This window comes from Antedon mediterranea, chromosome 4 (genome assembly GCF_964355755.1).
Source record: "Antedon mediterranea chromosome 4, ecAntMedi1.1, whole genome shotgun sequence".
Lineage (NCBI taxonomy): Eukaryota > Metazoa > Echinodermata > Crinoidea > Comatulida > Antedonidae > Antedon > Antedon mediterranea.
The window spans coordinates 3,725,925-3,747,676 of NC_092673.1; the positions used below are offsets into that span (position 1 = coordinate 3,725,925).

The window sequence follows — 21,752 nt, forward strand, 5'->3', positions numbered from 1 at the left end:
CGTTTTAACCAATGACAAGCAAAGTTATAGACAGTTAGCAATCACAAGCGAATAAGCCATCGCTTGTGATTGGTCAATTCACTTGCGTTGCGTTACGTCCTTGTGTTGCGTCGCTAGTGGGAACCACGCTTTAAGCTTGGTTCCCACTAGTGACGCAACGTAACGCAACCTTCGCAACGTAAGCTTGGTTCCCACTAGAACGTAACGCAAGGACGTAAACGCAACGCAAGTGAATTGACCAATCACAAGCGATGGCTTATTCGCTTGTGATTGCTAACTGTCTATAACTTCGCTTGTCATTGGTTAAGCGTGGTTCCCACTAGCGACGCAACGCAAGGACGTAACGCAACGCAAGTGAATTTACCAATCACAAGCGATGGCTTATTCGCTTGTGATTGCTAACTGTCTATAACTTCGCTTGTCATTGGTTAAAACGCTTGCGTTGCGTTTACGTCCTTGCGTTACGTTCTAGTGGGAACCAAGCTTTAAAACGCTTGCGTTGCGTTTACTTCCTTGCATTACGTTCTAGTGGGAACCAAGCTTAAGAAAATGCCCTTCCAATAATTGTGTTTTCCCCCACCTGCGTGAAATCAAACCTACGATGTTTGCAGCACTGTTTGGTCGACGGTTCCCACTTGTGATTACGCAATATATCACTTTGCGTCAATACGTCGCTACGTTGCGTTCTAGTAGGAACCACGGTTTAGTTCCCGCTAGGACGTAACGCAACAACGTAAGCGCGACGTAAAGCGTGGTTCCCACTAGCGACGCAACACAAGGACGTAACGCAACGCAAGTGAATTGACCAATCACAAGCGATGGCTTATTTGCTTGTGATTGCTAACTGTCTATATAACTTCGCTTGTCATTGGTTAAAACGCTTGCGTTGCGTTTACGTCCTTGCGTTACGTTCTAGTGGGAACCAAGCTTGAACAATTTAACCAATCACAAGCGATGGATTATCCGAATTTTTGTTTGTGATTGGTAAACTCACTTGCGTTGCGCTTACGTCCATTGCGTTGCGCCCCAAGCTTTAAGACTTATAGTAGTAAAACATAAAGAATGCACAAAGTTTAATTTGTAAAACATAAAGAAACTTAAATTTGTATGTACAAAGTTAATTTGTAGAGAAAAAAACGGAAATAAAGCATTGCCTTTCGTATAATCATATATTGACGACCATTCCAATTAGTTCCATTTTCAATTTCTTTCAAAAAAATCAAATCTAGGACGTGTTAATATTACTACGAAATTGCGCCTTAAAATATTGTACAGGTAATTTTGGAAACAACTGATTAGTGGACTTGGAACGTTTATATACATTGTGACATCTACACGTTTTTCGAGTTTTTAGAATATTGAACTTTCGGGCGGGTTATTATTAATACAGCTCTCATTTTGTCTGCCGCAAATAGCGCGCCAAAATTTCTTAAAGCGTCGTTTGTAATGTTCATTCAAAACGCCGTAGACGATTGGGTTCACGCCGCAGTTGATCGCAACGTTCGACCACAAAATAAGGAAAATGTGCGAATCGACCTTCATGTTTGTATCTGTAGCGATCCACAGTATCGTTATGACCATCGGTATCCACATGATCGCAAATAGTACCACCAAAAGCACCAGCATCCTCAAGACGCGCGATTCCTTAGCAACGTTGTGCGAGGAGTGAATCGTCGTCGATGAACCTGCGAACCCCGGATGACCACTACTCATTGACGCGACACGTTGGCTGTTTTCCGATATGGTCTTCCTTATTCTGTTATGAGTATACCATATAATACCCATTGGTACAATAATACCAAGTATAGTAACTGAACAACAGTATATGATTTCACCATAATTTGCAGATGACCATCCTGGGTCGAGTGTGCAGATTTTGACCAGCTCTTCATCCACAATAAAATCCTCTTCTACTTGAAAGTTAATGTACATCGGCATTGCACCAAGTAGGGCGATGAGCCAACCGACCGCTATTATGCATATCACCTCTTGTATTGTAAGCTTCTGCTTTCTCTGGACAATAAGTCGAAAACGATCGAAGCTGATGATAACCATTGTCCAGATGCTGGTGAACCCGGTCACGAATTGAAAATAAAAGAAGCTTTTACAAATGAACGAACCGACCTTCCAAGATTCCGTTATTCTGGTGGCTATGACGAACGGGACACAAAATGAAAAAAGAAGATCTGCTAATGCTAAGTTGCTCACAAGGTAGTTTGTTACAGTTCTCATGCTCTCGTCAACAATAACCACTAATAATACCATAATATTTCCAACTAAAGCGACGCTGAATATACAAGTAAGCAGGATCGTCTCCAGGATAACAGCTCCCGGCTCCCATTTGCGATTAAATTCGGAGAAAAATGTAAAGTACCGGTAGGTGATGTTTTCAACATCTTTTTCGAGGTACGAAATACTCATTTCCGCATCTATAAATAGAAAACAATTTGAGGTATGTCATCAAGACAAAACTGAAACCTCCAAGAATAATATGTATTGACAATTTATTTATTTATTTATTTTTTCAGATTTCTAGAGTAGAGAGAGAGATTTCATGAATACTCATGCTTAAAGGCGCTTCACATCATAAAGACAATATTAAACCGATACATCAATAACAGTAACAAAAAAAGTAATAATTAAATTCAATTGTTATTATGGTATCATCATTTCGATCATCCAGGCTCCATAACAAAATGATGGAGATCTTGAAATGATTTGATACCGGTGTGTTTTTTTCTTTTTGTGTGTGTCTGCCTTTCTTATTTAAACTTATTTATGCCATTGATTTTGTAACTATTTCCAAAACAAAAGCAAAACGAATGAATGAATGAATGAATTCAACAACTATTTCGACAAAAATTAACATAATGATAGACTAAACAAATAGAACAACAACAAAAATCATTTGGTCGAGAGACGACATGGTGACTCAAACAAGTCCGTCGCTGTTGTCCCTCCTCATATACACAATCCATACAAAAAAAACAAGGTAGGCCTACTAACACATATAGACACAAAAAAAAACAAGCGCCGCAAATTCATAACATTGGCAGATGTTTGTATTTATGGGCCACTAATCCACTGTACATCAGTTAGATATTGAAGAATGTAAGTAAAATATTTACGAAGTTTAAAACATTTAAGTTACGTCGGATATTCCTCCCAGCATAACGCACAACTGAGCCACTGTGTTTCAGCGTTTGTTTGTACAAAATAATAGACAACAAAATTTATACTTACTTGCCAATATGCCTATAAAACTTCTAATAATTGATATTTCAGAATTTATTTAAGATAAAATGCCAGTTCTTTGCTCCTGACGTCTATACGTTAAGCATTAGTGTACACGTTATCATAGAGCATGATGCATATAACATTATTTGCAAACATCAAAGGGGAAAAACATGGTTCCGACGCTCAAATCAACCAATAAGAGAATGATGAGCTATGATATCATATATTTGTTTATTTTTCATGACAGGTGTTCAATTAACTCCTCTCTCACTACTTTGGCGTTCAGTGTAATTTATTAAACATGATTCCCGTAAAATGTGTTTCTCATCATTACCACTGTCAATTAACACAAAATCTAAAGTTCATCTCTTCTGTCTCATGACAACGTAAATGCAATAGGCCTACTAATAGATGGATTTACGCAAGGGCGTGGGCTTCGGCCAGTGGAGTGATGCGTCTTCATCAACGTGGTTCAGGCTTGTCCCCCACCCCCTCCTCCTAAAAATTATATTTATTCAATAAAAGGGCCAATAACTATATAAAGCCTCCGTTTTAAGAAGAACCTGTAGTCAAAATTAGGGCCTACAAAGTAGCCTACTGTAAGGAGCCTATTTCGAAATCTTTGATTGGACGACTTTATCTTTTGAGTAGGCCTAACGCTTTTGCAAATCAATCATAGGCCTGATCAGTCATTTTCATATTCCTAACAAAATAAAATAAAAAGTACATAAGTAAAATATAAAATTCTACTAATTGAGATAATAAGAAGAAAATAAACAACACATTCCAATCATCGATTGAGGAAACGCGTTCTTTAATCGTTTGCGTTTCTTGATAATTTAAAATAGGCCTACTATAAATATTCGGAGATTGAATATTCGTGTGAAAAGGGTTGTGAAAAGAGGTAAAGTATTTCATCAGAAAATGAAGACATAAATATACAGAGTATTCAATGTAAATTTAGTTAACTTTTGTCAGACTCTTAAATTGACATTAGAAAATTAGTTATATTTTGTGTTGTATTTTGTTGTAGTATTTGTGTAGGCCTACCTATCCCAACTGTAACATGTTTCTGAAAACCACATGAACCCGATGCAAGCCTGCTGAGAGGTGGTGGTTTCTAGGCACGTATGCGTGGGCCTAGAAAAAGAGCCTAGCTTACACAAAATATGAAGCGCGTCATAAATATTAATTTGTAAATCTATTTTAGAAATTAAATGTAGTAACCTATACCTAATGTTATTCCTTTTTTCCAAAGAATATTGTTTATTTGTAGCTAGGCTAGGCCTTCCCCTGCGTTTCTGCTCTCTGCCGACGAATTTGCGTTGTGGTACAGATCAACGCGTCAACATTCGTTCTAACGCGTTGACATTATATATCTATATCTCTTGAGATCGAGTATCTGTTTCACCACTAAAGAATAAGAATACTTGATGTTCTTGGGGTTTATTTTAAATCAGAAATTGGAAAGTGTAAATAATGCAACAGCCAAATGCAGGAGGAAGTGGAGACCACAGCTCACCAGCTGTTCCATCAATAGCAACCTTTCAATCATGGTTTAACCAGTTTGAAAAGTTATGGGCAAGCAGAAGGGACGAAGAGATCCGCAAAATGGCAGAACGATTGTTCAACCAACTTAAACATAATGTACTCGAACTAGTACTGTTTCTTATGGAAAATAATCAAGATCACTTCCGGAAGAAAACTGATACGTGGACAAAAATGGTTTTGAAGAAATTTTTAGAGATGAAGGAAAGCTTACGAAAAATTAAAAAGGTGCGTTTGTGAGAAGAGAGAATTCTTGTTGCTTTTGACATAATAAATGATGTATTTACTTTATTCTTTTAAAACAACTGGAATTTTGTGCTTTAATAATATCATAGCTCATCATGCGCTTTACTTAAACACTTTTACATTTAAGGATCAGTTTACAACTTGTTTAACGCCTGAGATGCAACAGAGGGCGCTGTACCTAGCAACATGCGGTCATTATAATGTGTTGAGCATCGTCTGCCGTCTCTTTCAACTTGACTGTGATAATAATCAACACCTAACTGAGTACATAAATGTAATGATCTCTAGAAAACAGTATAAGGAGGTATGAGGTTGTTTGAACTAACTGAAAGATTCAGGTTTATTTATCTAAGGCTCTGTCTACACTTTATGTGACAAAAAATGTGATATGCCCATATATGGACACAATGATGTCATATCACTACCATATTTTGGCACATCACATTTTTTTGTCAAACTAGTTTGATAGTGTAGACGGAGCTTTAGGCTGTGTTTTCTTAGCCAAAATTATCGGTTAATTTTCAGATTTTAATGAGATACTGTTCAATTAAATTTCTTGAGCGGAATCAGTTAAACCCTGTTTCCACAGACAGTTTATCGGTTAATTTTTACTGGTTAATTGGCTGCGGAAACACCGACTTAATTTGTGAGGAGCCTATATTGCTAAAATAAAATATGATTAAGTCTGTGATTCATATTCTTTTAATGCTAAATAATAATAACACACATAAACCAAAAAAAACATAAAATAAAAAAATAAATAAGGTGAGGTGATAGGCAGGGATGCAAATGTGAACTGATTTTTCCAGGATTATTATTTTTTATTTTCCGTTTTTTATATGCAATGAATTGTAATTCTATAGCTGACATAAGTTGTACTAATTCACGTATTATTCTCTTACACACTAGGCTTGTCGATGCATAACACAGCTAAATTTACAACCCTACTTCAGTATTCACCAAGTACGTACAATATTTACCATATTTCTACCAGTATGATACATAATTTGAATACATTAATAACAGCCTACTGTTAATAATTATTAAATTATGTATATTTTTTTCCTACTGTTATTTTAATAATCTAAACAAAACACTTTTTGCTTTATCGCAGGTGGTTAAACCTCTAGTCTTGCTAGATAAGTTAAATTTAGCTGAAACATATTTGAAAACATTAATAATAGTCTACTGTTAATATTAAATTATGTATATTGTATCTTTTAATTTTAATAATCTAAACATTAAATCTCTGTCTGCATTATCAAACTTTATTTGACAAAACAACGTGATGTGCCCATATATGGACATGATGAAATCATATCATCATCACTACCATATTTGGGTATATCACTACCATATCACTATCACAATTTTTTTGTCAAACTAGTTTGATAGTGTAGACAGAGCCTAATATTCTTTATCACTGCTTTATCACAGGTCATCGTACCTCTAGTCTTGCAAGATAAGTTAAATTTAGCAGAAGCATATTTGAAAAGGCACAATAAGCTACAGATAGAGTTGCTACACTACCTTGATCAGTTCTGTGCCCAAGGCTTTGATGTCGATACTTTCATTGGGTAGGTTTGTGATCACATAAAGAAAAAAGTATTACAATGTTGAAATAAGGTCTCAAAATGCCAAGAAGCTTTGTATAAATATGACACCCCAGATTACATTAACACAATTTACTATAGACATGTATATTATCTGTATTTTATGAACATGTTAACCTTGTTAAATTTTAACCTCATTCAACTTTGAACAAACAAAAATAATTTCAAACCATGTACTCTATTTTACTGTGTTTGACCATGGATAAATAAAATATCTTTACAAAAAAAATGTTATTAACCAAAACAGCAATACATCATTTGGAATTTATTCTTGGTTTATAATGTCATCTATATAAGTTTAATAAAATTAGCCTGAAATACTGTATGATTATCATGTCCTAGGCTATCTAGGTAATATTAAACTTAAATTAACTTTTTCTTTTTGTGTTAACTGTTTACAATTTGTTTAAAATAAACATTGATTTTGTATCATGATTTTATTATAAAATTTGTCTAGAGACCTTGATGTACCAGGCATCAAGAAAGACAAGCTTGCCCCTCGTGCGGTGAGAAAACTGGTTGCAAGACTGCTATCTATGTATGATCTAGATTCTGAACTTTGCCCTAATTATGACAAGACTAAGCACATGGGAGCTCTTAAGTATTTACTTCACAAGCGTTATAATGAGGTTTGTTAAGTTTAATTACTCTATACTTATTAGCCCATTTATGTTATATTCTAATTGTGCTTGTTTCTCACAACACACTATTAATTATTATCTTGCATGTGTTATGAATGGTTAAATTGAAATTTCAAAATAATTAATAATAGTATTAGTAATAACAACATTACTTAATAACATTAAGAATAATAATGGTAAGAACATATGATATGTATTTCCTTTAAATTAAGATATTTGTATTCAAATATTAAATTAGTAAATTTAAAATATTAGTTGTTGATAAGTTTATTCCTTATGCTAAGTTTTTATGAGATGATGTGGTATTTTTAGTATACTGGGTCTGTTTTTTAAATTTCCACTAACTACAGTTAAAGATGTATTGTCCCTTTGACTAATTCAACAACAAATTTTTTTTAAATATTTCTAAAAAAAGTTGGTCATTTTGAAGTATCATAATAGTTATTAACTTTCACCAAAAATTAGTCGAAAGGTTTTTTTGTTCAAAAAATAACTTTGACTTCTAGTCAAAGTTTTTGATCAAAACATATCTCATAATGTAGTCTGGGCTCCAGACGGAGTTTTGTCTTAATATTAGTAAAAATATAAATATAAATATTTTTGCACATATGGCGTTTCATACGTGTATTACTTGAGTTTGGATACTCCGTCTGGGGAAACACGCACAAGTCACGTGGTTTGACACCAAGAATTCTTGGTGCATACGATTATCCGGTTGACTAGTTTCAGCTGCATGCGATTGGCTACTCACTCGTACACTGTTTTAATATTCATATTTCAGAATTTCAAAGACTCAACATCTAAGACGATGCGCATGCGCTACATTACGTTTAGACAATGTGTACTTGGGTACATTGATGAAAGTTTCTGAAAGCTAGAAATGATTTTATATGCCTAGTAGTCTGGTAAACATTTGATGGGATTTTTCCCAAGAACATGAAAACTCGTCTTGATATGATAGGCTAGCTTCTCCGCAAATCAAACATTGAATGGATCATTTATTATGCGGAGATAATTTAATTTATTTCCCACCCTGTCCTGTTCTTTGTGGTGGTGTAGCCCTGTTGTGTGCCGGTGTAGCCCTGTTGTGTGCGGGTCGGTGGTGGTATGTACCTTATTGGCGTTCTATTTAGCAGGTCATACGTACGAGTTGAGTATCCCTACGAAGGAGGCCTAGGCCAGGACTAAACAATTAATAAACAAAACAACTTGGCAACACGATTTTATATTTCAACAGTTGTTCAGTCTCGATCGTACATTCAGCACTGAACGTACTCTATCTTTTTCATTTTGAAACAAAATGATCATTGGTTGATTCGAAATCCATATTTACATACCGCCCGCCCCATATAGCCAAATACGGTATGATAACCTACGTCATTCTTATCGGATGTTTGCGGTCTGCAATTCGATTTCTATACGTGTTTCACAAGTCTGTATTTTCAGAGAAAAATCGCGGTCGAAATAAAAACAAATAAATATAAAAAAAGACAATAAATACAGACTTGGGGCAAGTCTACTCATAATGCAACGCGCTTGTTTGGCTACTCTGTATGCATAATGATAAAACTTCTTCGCGATCTGTGTGAAAACACCTTCTCAACTTCGATGAGTTGTAAACAATTCTAATTAGCATCATGCATAATGCATACTAATGGTTTGAAATCTTTGTTTACTTTCGCTTTTGACGATTTTCCAGACGAAATGTAATCAAATTAATTTACCTGTTAATTACGTAAACTTGTTGTTTTTGGCTCGAATTTTCGACTTAAAGTGAATAACTTTATATTACTTTGATATGGCCAATTTAAATTTAGAATATTTTGTTTTTCATTTTTTGTGTTTCAAGGGACAATACATCTTTAACATTTATAGTAGATATTATTTTTTATTTCAAATCCATACATCTACATCAGTTAATATTTTTATCTCATTGAGACATAGTACAACTATTGTGGTTTTCGTAACATGTGTGATTTAACTGGTAGGGTTGTTGCCCAACGAAGTAATAGACAGCAGGGGCTGAAACGGACCCAGAACACAATGGTACACTGGATGACCTCCAGCTTTAAGCACTTGATCGTGTTCGTACGGCGATTGAAATACACGTTTATTTGGTTTTTACCCTTGGGGTAAAACCCATACGACGTTCGTACGAATAAACAAAGTACCGGTAAGCTGACACAAAACCAATTAAGATCGGAATTCTTAGGTCAAAAAGCGCCCTCTGTGCGTCGACCCATATCAATTGACATTGCGTGTTGACAAATTCAACTAGATATTGCATGTCGTTTCGCGCGCGAATCGTTCAATTATTATTTTTCAATCGACAACCAGACCTATATATTTATAATACATACATCGAATACAATTTACTTTTTAAATAAATAATGATCGAAAATCCTGCTAACGTATGTTGTTTGTTGACCACGTGTATTTATCGTGCGAGCCGAACTATTGTTGTGGAAATTCCATTTAATGTACACGCACTGTACCCCTCTTGTAAAAATCACCACGTGTATTTATCGTGCAAGCCGAACTATTGTTGTGGAAATTCCATTTAATGTACACGCACTGTACCCCTCTTGTAAAAATCACCACGTGTATTTATCGTGCGAGCCGAACTATTGTTGTGGAAATTCCATTTAATGTACACGCACTGTACCCCTCTTGTAAAAATCACCATACGTGTATTTATCGTGCGAGCCGAACTATTGTTGTGGAAATTCCATTTAATGTACACGCACTGTACCCCTCTTGTAAAAATCACCACGTGTATTTATCGTGCGAGCCGAACTATTGTTGTGAAAATTCCATTTAACACGCACTGTACCCCTCTTATCGTGCGAGCCGAACGGTTGATGTGGTAATTCACAGACACCAGGCTACCACAATACAGAACTCCCTGCCGTTTACATGTACATTATAAGCCACCGATTCGCAAGTTCAGGTCACCGGAAAAAAACCAACGAGTTGATTATTTATATATAATTTTACAAAACAATAGATATACATTCGCATTAACGAGAAAGAACATTTTAAACAATAATTGTTAAACAATCAGAAAGCTTATTTGAGGTCGCGATTTGACATGACCCCGTTAAACGCTTGATTAATTATACCCCGAGGCAGCGTGTAATTGGAATGGGATTGAAATAACCAGTAAAGTTGGTGGATTTTTCGTCCAGATGGTTTTCTAATTTTTTATAGCCAGAGGCGTAAGTTAATTGCCACACGCGACCTCACAGTTGGAAGTACACGGTAGTTTCAGTCCCGTCCGAACGGGCCTATGTGTCCTATCACCTGAACTACTGCCAAAGAGAGCCTGTGGCTATGGTTTGCAAAGCCTTGTCTTAATAAAAAAAAGTGTGATGTGCCCAAATATGGTAGTGATATGCTTAAATATGTTTAGTGATATGACATCATCATGTCCATATATGGGCATATCACATTTGTTTGTCACATAAAGTTTGATAGTTTAATCTCTCAGCCACTCGATAAATCCACTAACAATACAATCATTGTTTTATAGCCTGCATCATGTTCAAGTAATTGGGATGATTTCGTAGAGCAAGCTATTGGAAGTAGTCCGATACTACAAGATGAGCTTATCATTCAGTTCATCTGTTACAATGACTTACCAGCTGCAGTGAAATGGGCAAAGAGACTAAACATAAGCAGAGAGAGAATGCCAGAACAAGTTATCACTGCTATTGATGATGCCAACAGGTATTGGTCTTTTAATCATGCTCAACAGAACCTAGAATTTAGACAGATGATGGCATATATATTATTCTCACTTTGAGAGTCTCTATCCAATCGAGTTCGAACAATATCATGAAAGCCTCAGTGGTCTAATAGAACATCTGCATATCAAGCAGAAGGATCTGGGTTTGAACCTCAGTTGGGCGACTTTTTCTCATTCTCACAGATTTTCTCATTTTTATCATTTCAAATTAGTTAATTACATTTCAGTATATCACCGGGTGGTTTATAATTAATGTTCTGTGCCTGATGTATTTATATGTATATATTTTCACTTATAGGCTTCTGAATCTAGCTCAAACATATGGTGAAATGGGACAAAAGTGTAGGCTAAGGTTTCAGATTTGAATTTATATATAATTTCTTTTCAAATACACCATGTTGAAGAGGAGCACCATAGCCATATATTATATTCATTTTCTCGTCTTTTATGTACAGTATTTGAAATATATTTAATTTAAAAAAAGGTAATACAGTGTGTAACTAGGACACTGTATTACATTTTACAATAGCTCACAGCAGATATAGTCTCATAATTTGATTGGATGATAAATGCCTGCGACGGAATTAAAATCTGTAACCTTTTGCTGATGAGGCAAGTGTAATAACCATTAGACCACAGAAATGTCAACTGAGTTACTTAATGTATGCATTGGTACAACAACTTTCTTATGAATGTTAGTGGATTTGAACCCAGGACTCACGAATAAGTAGGTAAGGCACAATAACAACCAAACCACTAAATTATTTATAATACTATTTGAAATGTTTTCTTCCAGCAGTTCACTTGCTGACACAGATGAAGAAATTTGGGAGGCATGTTATACTCAAGAGGAGGCAGTAGCACGTAGTAAAATTGAATATTATCAATTAAATTTACCCTATGAGAAGATAGTAATTGTGGATCAGGAATATATGTTGGAGAGTTGCATTCAACAGTTAACTAGGGTTAGTAATAGTAGTGTGTATTCAGAATTAATTATTTTTTTATACTGAATTTTACTAACATGATTTTTAGTAATGTTAATTGTATAAAAATCTTATAGGCCAAAAGCATAATTGGTATAGATATGGAATGGAAACCAGGCTTTCTGAAAACCAAATGCAGGTTCGTTATTTTAACTTTCTTTGTCAAATTTTATTGGTAACTCAATGAATATTTGTTGTTGAGTTGATATTACAAAAACACACTAAAACTGAATCATTCCAACTTATATTTACTTGTTGTAGTGTGGTAATAGATTTTATATCCAATTTATTTGCTGCAGTGTATGACCATCAATAATTCTGTTATTTACTTTCTTCAGAGTTGCTGTTGTGCAGCTGGCATGCGAGTCTCATATTTATCTCATAGACATGCTAGCTCTTGATCCTAATCCAGACTGCCTAGTTTGGTTAATGGAATCTATTCTATGTGATGAGGATGTTCTGAAGCTAGGTAAATAAAACAGGTATAGAAGAGAAGAAATAGAAATCGATCCATTCCCCATATTAATATCTTTATTTATTTATACTGGGTGACCTCTTCAGTCAAAGACTGGTCTCCCAAGGGCCCAGTTATGATCAGTGGCTGTGATGTACACCGGGGTAACCCCCTACTCATCTCGAAAGATGTACTAGGTTCTTTAAAGTGCTTCATGAGCTAGATGTGTACACTGGACCTACGGTTTAAAGTCCTTATCCAAGAAGACTCGTTCTACCACCAGAACCACAAACCTCAACTCTGCTATTCTATTTTTATTTATTATCTTGTTCGTTAGGATATGGAATCCGCAATGATCTTCAGATGCTGGTGAAATCATATCCATTTCTCTCAGATTGTGTACATAAAATGGAGGGCATGAATGACTTATCGATCCTGCAGTCTAAGGTACTTCTCAATTTTGAAAACCCTAGTGAAAAATAAGGCAATTTTGAATGCCAAAATTCTCCACAGAAATCCTAATCATTGAAAATAGAGAACTCTAAACCAACTACTGTAGGTATGTCTCACCAGTCAAATATGTTTGTATCATGATTATTTCTATACAGTTGGAATCTGTAAAGCCTAACATACTTGGTGCTACCTCATGTGAAATGGACCGAGGATTGAGTGGACTCGTCAACCGATGTTTTGGAAGACCTCTAGATAAGAAAGAACAAATGTCGAACTGGGAATGCAGACCGTTAAACTATTCACAGATTGTCTATGCAGGTAATTAACAAATTGTTCACATACTAATTACTATACATTATTTTTTTACGAGAGTTGGGAGACTAGTCACCTAGACAGGCCAAATAGCCACATAATATTTAAGGCTAGTGGCTGATAAAACGATCTTCCCCCTTAAATAATGATAAAGGCAAACATCACAAGATGCTTTACACAAACAAAGTCGTTGGGAATGGAGTTCTGTTGTGAGAAAAACCCTGGTGTCTGACAGGATTTGAACTGAAGACCCTGGAATCGGTAGCCGAGCATCTAAACCACCACAGCTCCACTCCATTACTGTGCAACACTGGTATAAACCAATATAGCCTTATATACCTGTGTTAGTACAGTAACTGTCCAGAAAACTGCTACACAGAAGGAGAGACCTTAAAAGTCAGATTCTGGTACTTACAGTAGTCGAGTAGGTATGAAGAAGAGTTTAAGCTCTGTCTACATTATCAAACTTTATGCGACGAAAAAATGTGATGTGCCCATATATGGACATGATGATGTCATATCACTACCATATTTGGGCATATCTCATTTTTTGGTCACATAAAGTTTGATAGTGTAGAGTTTAAGAAGTTACTTGAGCTTTTAACTTATGTATCCTTTTATCTTTTGATCCTAGCACTGGATGCATATTGCTTGCTGGAAGTGTTTAATTACATGATGGGTAAAGCTGATTCCATTGGCCTGAATATTGATTTAAAATCTGCATTTATAATGAACTCTCCAACAAAGAAGGTGAAAACAAAAAGAAACAAGAGGAGAGACAAAGAAAAGGCTGTCGTCTCACTTGCTGATATCTCTTTAGTAAGTATAAAATATTTTGTTTTATCAAACCCAATCAAATAGTTGTAAGGAACAGTGAAGGTAGTCTACATTGAGTGTCATCGTTTTAGCTAACTATCTGGCCCAAAGATAAGCTTCCAATACCATTATGGTACCAGCTAATGGAACTGAAATTTCCTTTGTTTAGTCGAATGATAGCTACAAGGAACCAATAACACCACAAGAGTTAGCTGTTGTCTGTGACACCATGCTTCAAGGATTAGGGAGGCAGCTAAGGTCATGTGGAGTTGATGTAAAGGTTCTAGAAAATGACCAAGATCACAGTCAAGCCGTTGAGGTATATATGGCATTGTACTCATTTGGCACCATATGACATACATACTTTTTTATGATATTTTGTGATATTTAGGCAAATTGCCAAGGATAACCAAAAATGAATTCCTCCACATCCTTCTTAAAGGTGGCAATCCCATTCACAAGACATACACCGTACACAAAAGATACTCTACATAAACAAAGTTGTAATTTGTCATTAGAAAAAAATCATATGACAGGACAGGAACCTAGGACCCTTGTAGGCAAGCATCATAACCACCAAGCCATAAATCCACTCCACACATACAGTTTTATAAAAAAAAGAATTTATTAAACTACTATTGACTTGACTGCTACAAAATTGTTTGTTTTGTTTTTGTAGATCGCCAGAGCTGATGGTCGAATTATTCTCACCAGAGGAACACCATATATATCAGTAAGTTACTTTGTTGAATTGTTAGTGATTGAAAACTTGTTTTTCATAGAAACCAAGCATGTTTGCTCACTACACAAATTATCAACGTTTTATTTAAAAAAGTATTTTGAAACTTTTCTTTGCAGTTGCGCTCACAAGTTGGTGATGACCTTTGCTACCTTGTGAGATGCGTGAAAGCTTGCGACCAACTGGAAGAAGTTTTAAATTTCTACAATGTACGCGTCATGGCAAAGGACATATTCAGCAGATGCCAGGTAAGCATTGTTTTTGTATAGACTTTTTGGAGGAGTGGCAAGATACTAGTCTTCCAATCCAGTATTGCTAGTCTTCCAATCCAGTGCTACTATAGTCTTCCAATCCAGTACTACTATAGTCTTCCAATCCAGTACTACTTCTAGTCTTCCAATCCAGTACTTCTTCTAGTCTTCCAATCCAGTACTCCTAGTCTTCCAATCCAGTGCTACTAGTCTTCCAATCCAGTGCTACTAGTCTTCCAATCCAGTACTCCTAGTCTTCCAATCCAGTACTCCTAGTCTTCCAATCCAAAACTACTAGTCTTCCAATCCAGTACTACTAGTCTTCCAATCCAGTACTACTAGTCTTCCAATCCAGTACTACTAGTCTTCCAATCCAGTGCTACTACTCTTTCAATCCAGTACTACTAGTCTTCCAATCCAGTACTACTAGTCTTCCAATCCAGTACTACTAGTCTTCCAATCCAGTACTACTAGTCTTCCAATCTAGTGCTACTAGTCTTCCAATCCAGTGCTACTACTCTTCCAATCCAGTACTACTAGTCTTCCAATCCAGTACTACTAGTCTTCCAATCCAGTACAACTAGTCTTCCAATCTAGTGCTACTAGTCTTCCAATCCAGTGCTACTACTCTTCCAATCCAGTACTACTAGTCTTCCAATCCAGTACTACTAGTCTTCCAATCCAGTGCTACTAGTCTTCCAATCCAGTGCTACTAGTCTTCCAATCCAGTGCTACTAGTCTTCCAATCCAGTGCTACTAGTCTTTCAATCCAGTGCTACTAGTCTTCCAATCCAGTACTACTAGTCTTCCAATCCAGTACTACTAGTCTTCCAATCCAAAACTACTAGTCTTCCAATCCAAAACTACTAGTCTTCCAATCCAGTACTACTACTAGTCTTCCAATCCAGTACTACTACTAGTCTTCCAATCCAGTACTACTACTAGTCTTCCAATCTAGTACTACTACTAGTCTTCCAATCCAGTACTACTAGTCTTCCAATCCAGTACTACTAGTCTTCCAATCCAGTACTACTAGTCTTCCAATCCAGTGCTACTAGTCTTCCAATCCAGTGCTACTAGTCTTCCAATCCAGTGCTACTAGTCTTCCAATCCAGTGCTACTAGTCTTCCAATCCAGTGCTACTAGTCTTCCAATCCAGTGCTACTAGTCTTCCAATCCAAAACTACTAGTCTTCCAATCCAGTGCTACTAGTCTTCCAATCCAGTGCTACTAGTCTTCCAATCCAGTGCTACTACTACTATGTATGCATAAACATAATTTACCCTTTTCTTTTAAGATGTGCAACGGTAATGCTTATGCCAAAGTGTCTTCTTCTACCATGAAAGAAGCCTATGAAAAGAAAAATGCAAGACAACATGGCCCAGCGGAAATGGGTTTATACTCTGACCCCTACGGCTTTGGTGATGACGAATTTGACGAAGACGATGGGTTTTACTTTGACTCTGATGTTCTACCAGGTCACGAACCGAATGACTTTTATGAAAGTTATCCTCAAGATCTTCCTGTAGAAGATTCTATAATGTACATGCCACAAGCTGAACAGAACGAGGGAGCTGTAGCAGGCTCGTCAAATTTAAACTATAAAGAAGGTGTTGTGTTTTCCAGTAGTGGAATTGATATGAATAACCTAACAGTTGGCGATGACGTTGAAATCCAAATGAATGTAATACAGGGCAGTATTTTAGATAGTGTAGACATATTCTATATCTGTACTACATGTGGAAAGATTTACTGGGAGGGAAGACATTTCTCAAATGTTTTGGAACAGTATGCACATATTCTTCATAGAGGATCTGATGAGGAGGGCAGCGCACATGGAATGTTCCAGCATGATGATGATGATAGCATTGAAGGTGGCCTAGTGTTTTAAATACTATGATAATCTAGTCTTTTATATTATGAATAACTGTATTTCTTGAATAAAATATATGTGTATTGTTCATTTTGTGTTTGTTACAGTACAGTATACCTACCACCAAGATTACTTTATATAGCAGCCTCTACGCAATTTGATTACATATTTTGGCGCTATTGTTGGTCACAAGCTAGTGGACATGCAGCAGTGTTGAAAAACTGTTCATTAAAAATTCAACAGCAAATAAAAACAAAATTGGTAAATCTTAACCCTAGCAGCAATCTCAAATATCTCATTAGTCCGCAAGATGTTGCATAGTTTAACATAAAAATGAAATGAGTCTGTATGTTTTGCACCTTCGGCACTCCACATGTTTACTTTTAAATAGAAAGCAATATTTTAGTAATAGCACCCTCTATGGTCTGGTGTAATTTTTTTAAATGTTGTAGCACCACCCTCTATAGTTTTGACACGTTTTCACAAAACTTCCCAATTAACCATCACATTCGCTTGTGTCAAGCTAGCCAACAATAAGCCAGCCAACAATAAGCCAGCCCACTTTTATTTTTTCCAGCCAACAATAACTATGAAACGCCGTTTGTGCATTCTTTACATTTTCATTGTTACTTATGGCTTTTATGGTATTAGGAATTAAATATTTGTGAGAAAAACGGCGGATTGTTCCTGGGATTCACTAGGTGGGATTATACTAGGGTACCCCCTTAGTCGTCCAGTATAAGTTAGAGTGGGACCAATGGTCCCGTTTACTCAGCCCTCATCTTTAAAATTTGAGTGTAACTCAATTACAATTTTTAAAATATAGTTAAATTTGAAACTGTATTTGTGAGAAAATGGCGGATTGTTCCTGGGAGTCACTTGGTGGGATTAAACTAGGGTACCCCCTTAGTCGTCCAGTATAAGTTAGAGTGCGACCACTGGTCCCGTTTACTCAGCCCTCATCTTTAAAATTTGAGTGTAACTCAATTACAATTTTTAAAATATAGTTAAATTTGAAACTGTATTGGTGAGAAAATGGCGGATTGTTCCTGGGAGTCACTTGGTGGGATTATACTAGGATACCTCCTTAGTCGTACACTATAAGTTAGAGTGGGACCACTGGTACTATTTACTCAGCCCTCATCTTTTAAATTTGAGTGTAACTCATTTACGATATAAAAAATATAGTGAAATTTGATACTGTATTTGTGAGAAAATGGCGGATTGTTCCTGGGAGTCACTTGGTGGGATTATACTAGGGTACCTCCTTAGTTGTCCAGTATAAGTTAGAGTGGGACCACTGGTCCCGTTTACTCAGCCCTCATCTTTAACATTTGAGTGTAACTCATTTACGATTTTTAAAATATAGTGAAATTTGATACTGTATTTGTGAGAAAACGGCGGATTGTTCCTGAGAGTCACTTGGTGGGATTATACTAGGGTGCCTCCTTAGTAGTCCAGTATAAGTTAGAGTGGGACCACTGGTCCCGTTTACTCAGCCCTCATCTTTTAAATTTGAGTGTAACTCATTTACGATTTAAAAAATATAGTGAAATTAGATACTGTATTTGTGAGAAAACGGCGGATTGTTCCTGGGAGTCACATGGTGGCATTATACTAAGGTACGCCCTTAGTCGTCCAGTATAAGTTAGAGTGCGACCACTGGTTCCGTTTACTCAGCCCTCATCTTTTAAATTTGAGTGTAACTCAATTGCGGTAAACATTTTTAAAATATAGTGAAAATTGATACTGTATTTGTGAGAAAATGGCGGATTTTTCCTTGGAGTCACTTGGTGGGATTATACTAGGGTACCTCCTTAGTTGTCCAGTAGAAGTTAGAGTGGGACCACTGGTCCCGTTTACTCAGCCCTCATCTTTAACGTTTGAGGGTAACTCAATTACGATTAATATTTTAAAATATAGTGAAATTTGATACTGTATTTGTGAGAAAATGGCGGATTGTTCCCGAGAGTCACTTGGTGGGATTATACTAGGGTACCTCCTTAGTTGTCCAGTTTAAGTTAGAGTGGGACCACTGGTCCCGTTTACTCAGCCCTTATCTTTAAAATTTGAGTGTAACTCATTTACGATTAATATTTTAAAATATAGTGAAATTTGATACTGTATTTGTGAGAAAATGGCGGATTGTTCCTGGGAGCCACTTGGTGGGATTATACTAGGGTACCCCCTTAGTTGTCCAGTATAAGTTAGAGTGGGACCACTGGTCCCGTTTACTCAGCCCTCATCTTTAAAATTTGAGTGTAACTCATTTACGATTTTAAAAATATAGTGAAATTTGATACTGTATTTGTGAGAAAACGGCGGATTGTTCCTGGGAGTCACATGGTGGCATTATACTAAGGTACGTCCTTAGTCGTCCAGTAGAAGTTAGAGTGGGACCACTGGTCCCGTTTACTCAGCCCTCATCTTTAACATTTGAGTGTAACTCAATTACGATTAATATTTTAAAATATAGTGAAATTTGATACTGTATTTGTGAGAAAATGGCGGATTGTTCCCGAGAGTCACTTGGTGGGATTATACTAGGGTACCTCCTTAGTTGTCCAGTTTAAGTTAGAGTGGGACCACTGGTCCCGTTTACTCCGCCCTTATCTTTAAAATTTGAGTGTAACTCAATTACGGTAAAACATTTTAAAATATAGTGAAAATTGATACTGTAATTGTGAGAAAATGGCGGATTGTTCCTGGGAGCCACTTGGTGAGATTATACTAGGGTACCCCCTTAGTTGTGCAGTATAAGTTAGAGTGGGACCACGGGTCCCGTTTACTCAGCCCTCATCTTTAAAATTTGAGTGTAACTCATTTACGATTTTTAAAATATAGTAAAATTTGAAACTGTATTTGTGAGAAAACGGCGGATTGTTCTTGAGAGTCACTTGGTGGGATTATATTAGGGTACCTCCTTAGTTGTCCAGTATAAGTTAGAGTGGGACCACTGGTCCCGTTTACTCAGCCCTCATCTTTAAAATTTGAGTGTAACTCATTTACGATTTTAAAAATATAGTGAAATTTGATACTGTATTTGTGAGAAAACGGCGGATTGTTCCTGGGAGTCACATGGTGGCATTATACTAAGGTACGTCCTTAGTCGTCCAGTATAAGTTAGAGTGCGACCACTGGTTCCGTTTACTCAGCCCTCATGTTTTAAATTTAAGTGTAACTCAATTACTGTAAAAAATTTTAAAATATAGTGAAAATTGATACTGTATTTGTGAGAAAATGGCGGATTGTTCCTTGGATTCACTTGGTGGGATTATACTAAGGTACCTCCTTAGTTGTCCAGTAGAAGTTAGAGTGGGACCACTGGTCCCGTTTACTCAGCCCTCATCTTTAACGTTTGAGTGTAACTCAATTACGATTAATATTTTAAAATATAGTGAAATTTGATACTGTATTTGTGAGAAAATGGCGGATTGTTCCTGGGAGTCACTTGGTGGGATTATACTAGGGTACCTCCTTAGTTGTCCAGTATAAGTTAGAGTGGGACCACTGGTCCCGTTTACTCAGCCCTCATCTTTAACATTTGAGTGTAACTCATTTACGATTTTTAAAATATAGTGAAATTTGATACTGTATTTGTGAGAAAACGGCGGATTGTTCCTGAGAGTCACTTGGTGGGATTATACTAGGGTGACTCCTTAGTAGTCCAGTATAAGTTAGAGTGGGACCACTGGTCCCGTTTACTCAGCCCTCATCTTTTAAATTTGAGTGTAACTCATTTACGATTTTAAAAATATAGTGAAATTAGATACTGTATTTGTGAGAAAACGGCGGATTGTTCCTGGGAGTCACATGGTGGCATTATACTAAGGTACGCCCTTAGTCGTCCAGTATAAGTTAGAGTGCGACCACTGGTTCCGTTTACTCAGCCCTCATCTTTTAAATTTGAGTGTAACTCAATTACGGTAAAAAATTTTAAAATATAGTGAAAATTGATACTGTATTTGTGAGAAAATGGCGGATTGTTCCTTGGAGTCACTTGGTGGGATTATACTAGGGTACCTCCTTAGTTGTCCAGTAGAAGTTAGAGTGGGACCACTGGTCCCGTTTACTCAGCCCTCATCTTTAACGTTTGAGGGTAACTCAATTACGATTAATATTTTAAAATATAGTGAAATTTGATACTGTATTTGTGAGAAAATGGCGGATTGTTCCCGAGAGTCACTTGGTGGGATTATACTAGGGTACCTCTTTAGTTGTCCAGTTTAAGTTAGAGTGGGACCACTGGTCCCGTTTACTCAGCCCTAATCTTTAAAATTTGAGTGTAACTCATTTACGATTAATATTTTAAAATATAGTGAAATTTGATACTGTATTTGTGAGAAAATGGCAGATTGTTCCTGGGAGCCAATTGGTGGGATTATACTAGGGTACCCCCTTAGTTGTGCAGTATAAGTTAGAGTGGGACCACTGGTTCCGTTTACTCAGGCCTCATCTTTAAAATTTGAGTGTAACTCATTTACGATTTTTAAAATATAGTAAAATTTGAAACTGTATTTGTGAGAAAACGGCGGATTGTTCCTGAGAGTCACTTGGTGGGATTATACTAAGGTACCTCTTTAGTTGTCCAGTATAAGTTAGAGTGGGACCACTGGTCCCGTTTACTCAGCCCTCATCCTTAAAATTTGAGTGTAACTCATTTACGATTTTAAAAATATAGTGAAATTTGATACTGTATTTGTGAGAAAACGGCGGATTGTTCCTGGGAGTCACATGGTGGAATTATACTAAGGTACGTCCTTAGTCGTCCAGTAGAAGTTAGAGTGGGACCACTGGTCCCGTTTACTCAGCCCTCATCTTTAACGTTTGAGTGT

The 21,752-nt window shown here is 36.5% G+C and overlaps 2 protein-coding genes across 6 annotated transcripts in view; one reads left to right on the forward strand and one right to left on the reverse strand.

The window, feature by feature from the left end:
* Positions 1-969: 969 nt before the first annotated feature.
* LOC140046333 (free fatty acid receptor 4-like) overlaps positions 970-21,752 on the reverse strand; it is a 34,666-nt gene continuing 13,883 nt past the window's right edge. The window contains exons 1-2 of one of the 2 annotated variants that reach the window (XM_072090942.1): positions 3,244-3,272; positions 970-2,429 (exon numbers count right to left, since the gene is read on the reverse strand). In XM_072090942.1, the coding sequence (XP_071947043.1) occupies positions 1,351-2,421 (1,071 nt within the window). In that variant the 5' untranslated portion in view covers positions 2,422-2,429; positions 3,244-3,272 and the 3' untranslated portion in view covers positions 970-1,350. Of the gene's footprint in view, positions 2,430-3,243; positions 3,273-21,752 lie in introns of those variants that run through there. The other variant, XM_072090943.1, reaches the window with a different exon arrangement.
* LOC140046329 (exonuclease mut-7 homolog) lies at positions 4,101-17,005 on the forward strand. Of its 4 annotated transcripts, none has more exons than XM_072090932.1 (18): positions 4,101-4,141; positions 4,698-5,013; positions 5,159-5,335; positions 5,941-5,994; positions 6,469-6,608; positions 7,102-7,273; positions 10,818-11,014; positions 11,332-11,385; positions 11,833-11,998; positions 12,097-12,158; positions 12,358-12,488; positions 12,811-12,920; positions 13,082-13,244; positions 13,873-14,057; positions 14,224-14,373; positions 14,734-14,787; positions 14,913-15,041; positions 16,342-17,005. In XM_072090932.1, the coding sequence occupies exons 2-18, from the start codon at positions 4,717-4,719 to the stop codon at positions 16,933-16,935; spliced, it is 2,835 nt and encodes a 944-aa protein (XP_071947033.1). In that variant the 5' UTR covers positions 4,101-4,141; positions 4,698-4,716; the 3' UTR covers positions 16,936-17,005. The 4 variants fall into 4 exon arrangements, with proteins under 4 accessions (XP_071947033.1, XP_071947035.1, XP_071947036.1 ...); XM_072090933.1 differs by having other exon boundaries at positions 4,111-4,191; XM_072090934.1 differs by lacking the exon at positions 11,332-11,385 and having other exon boundaries at positions 11,830-11,998.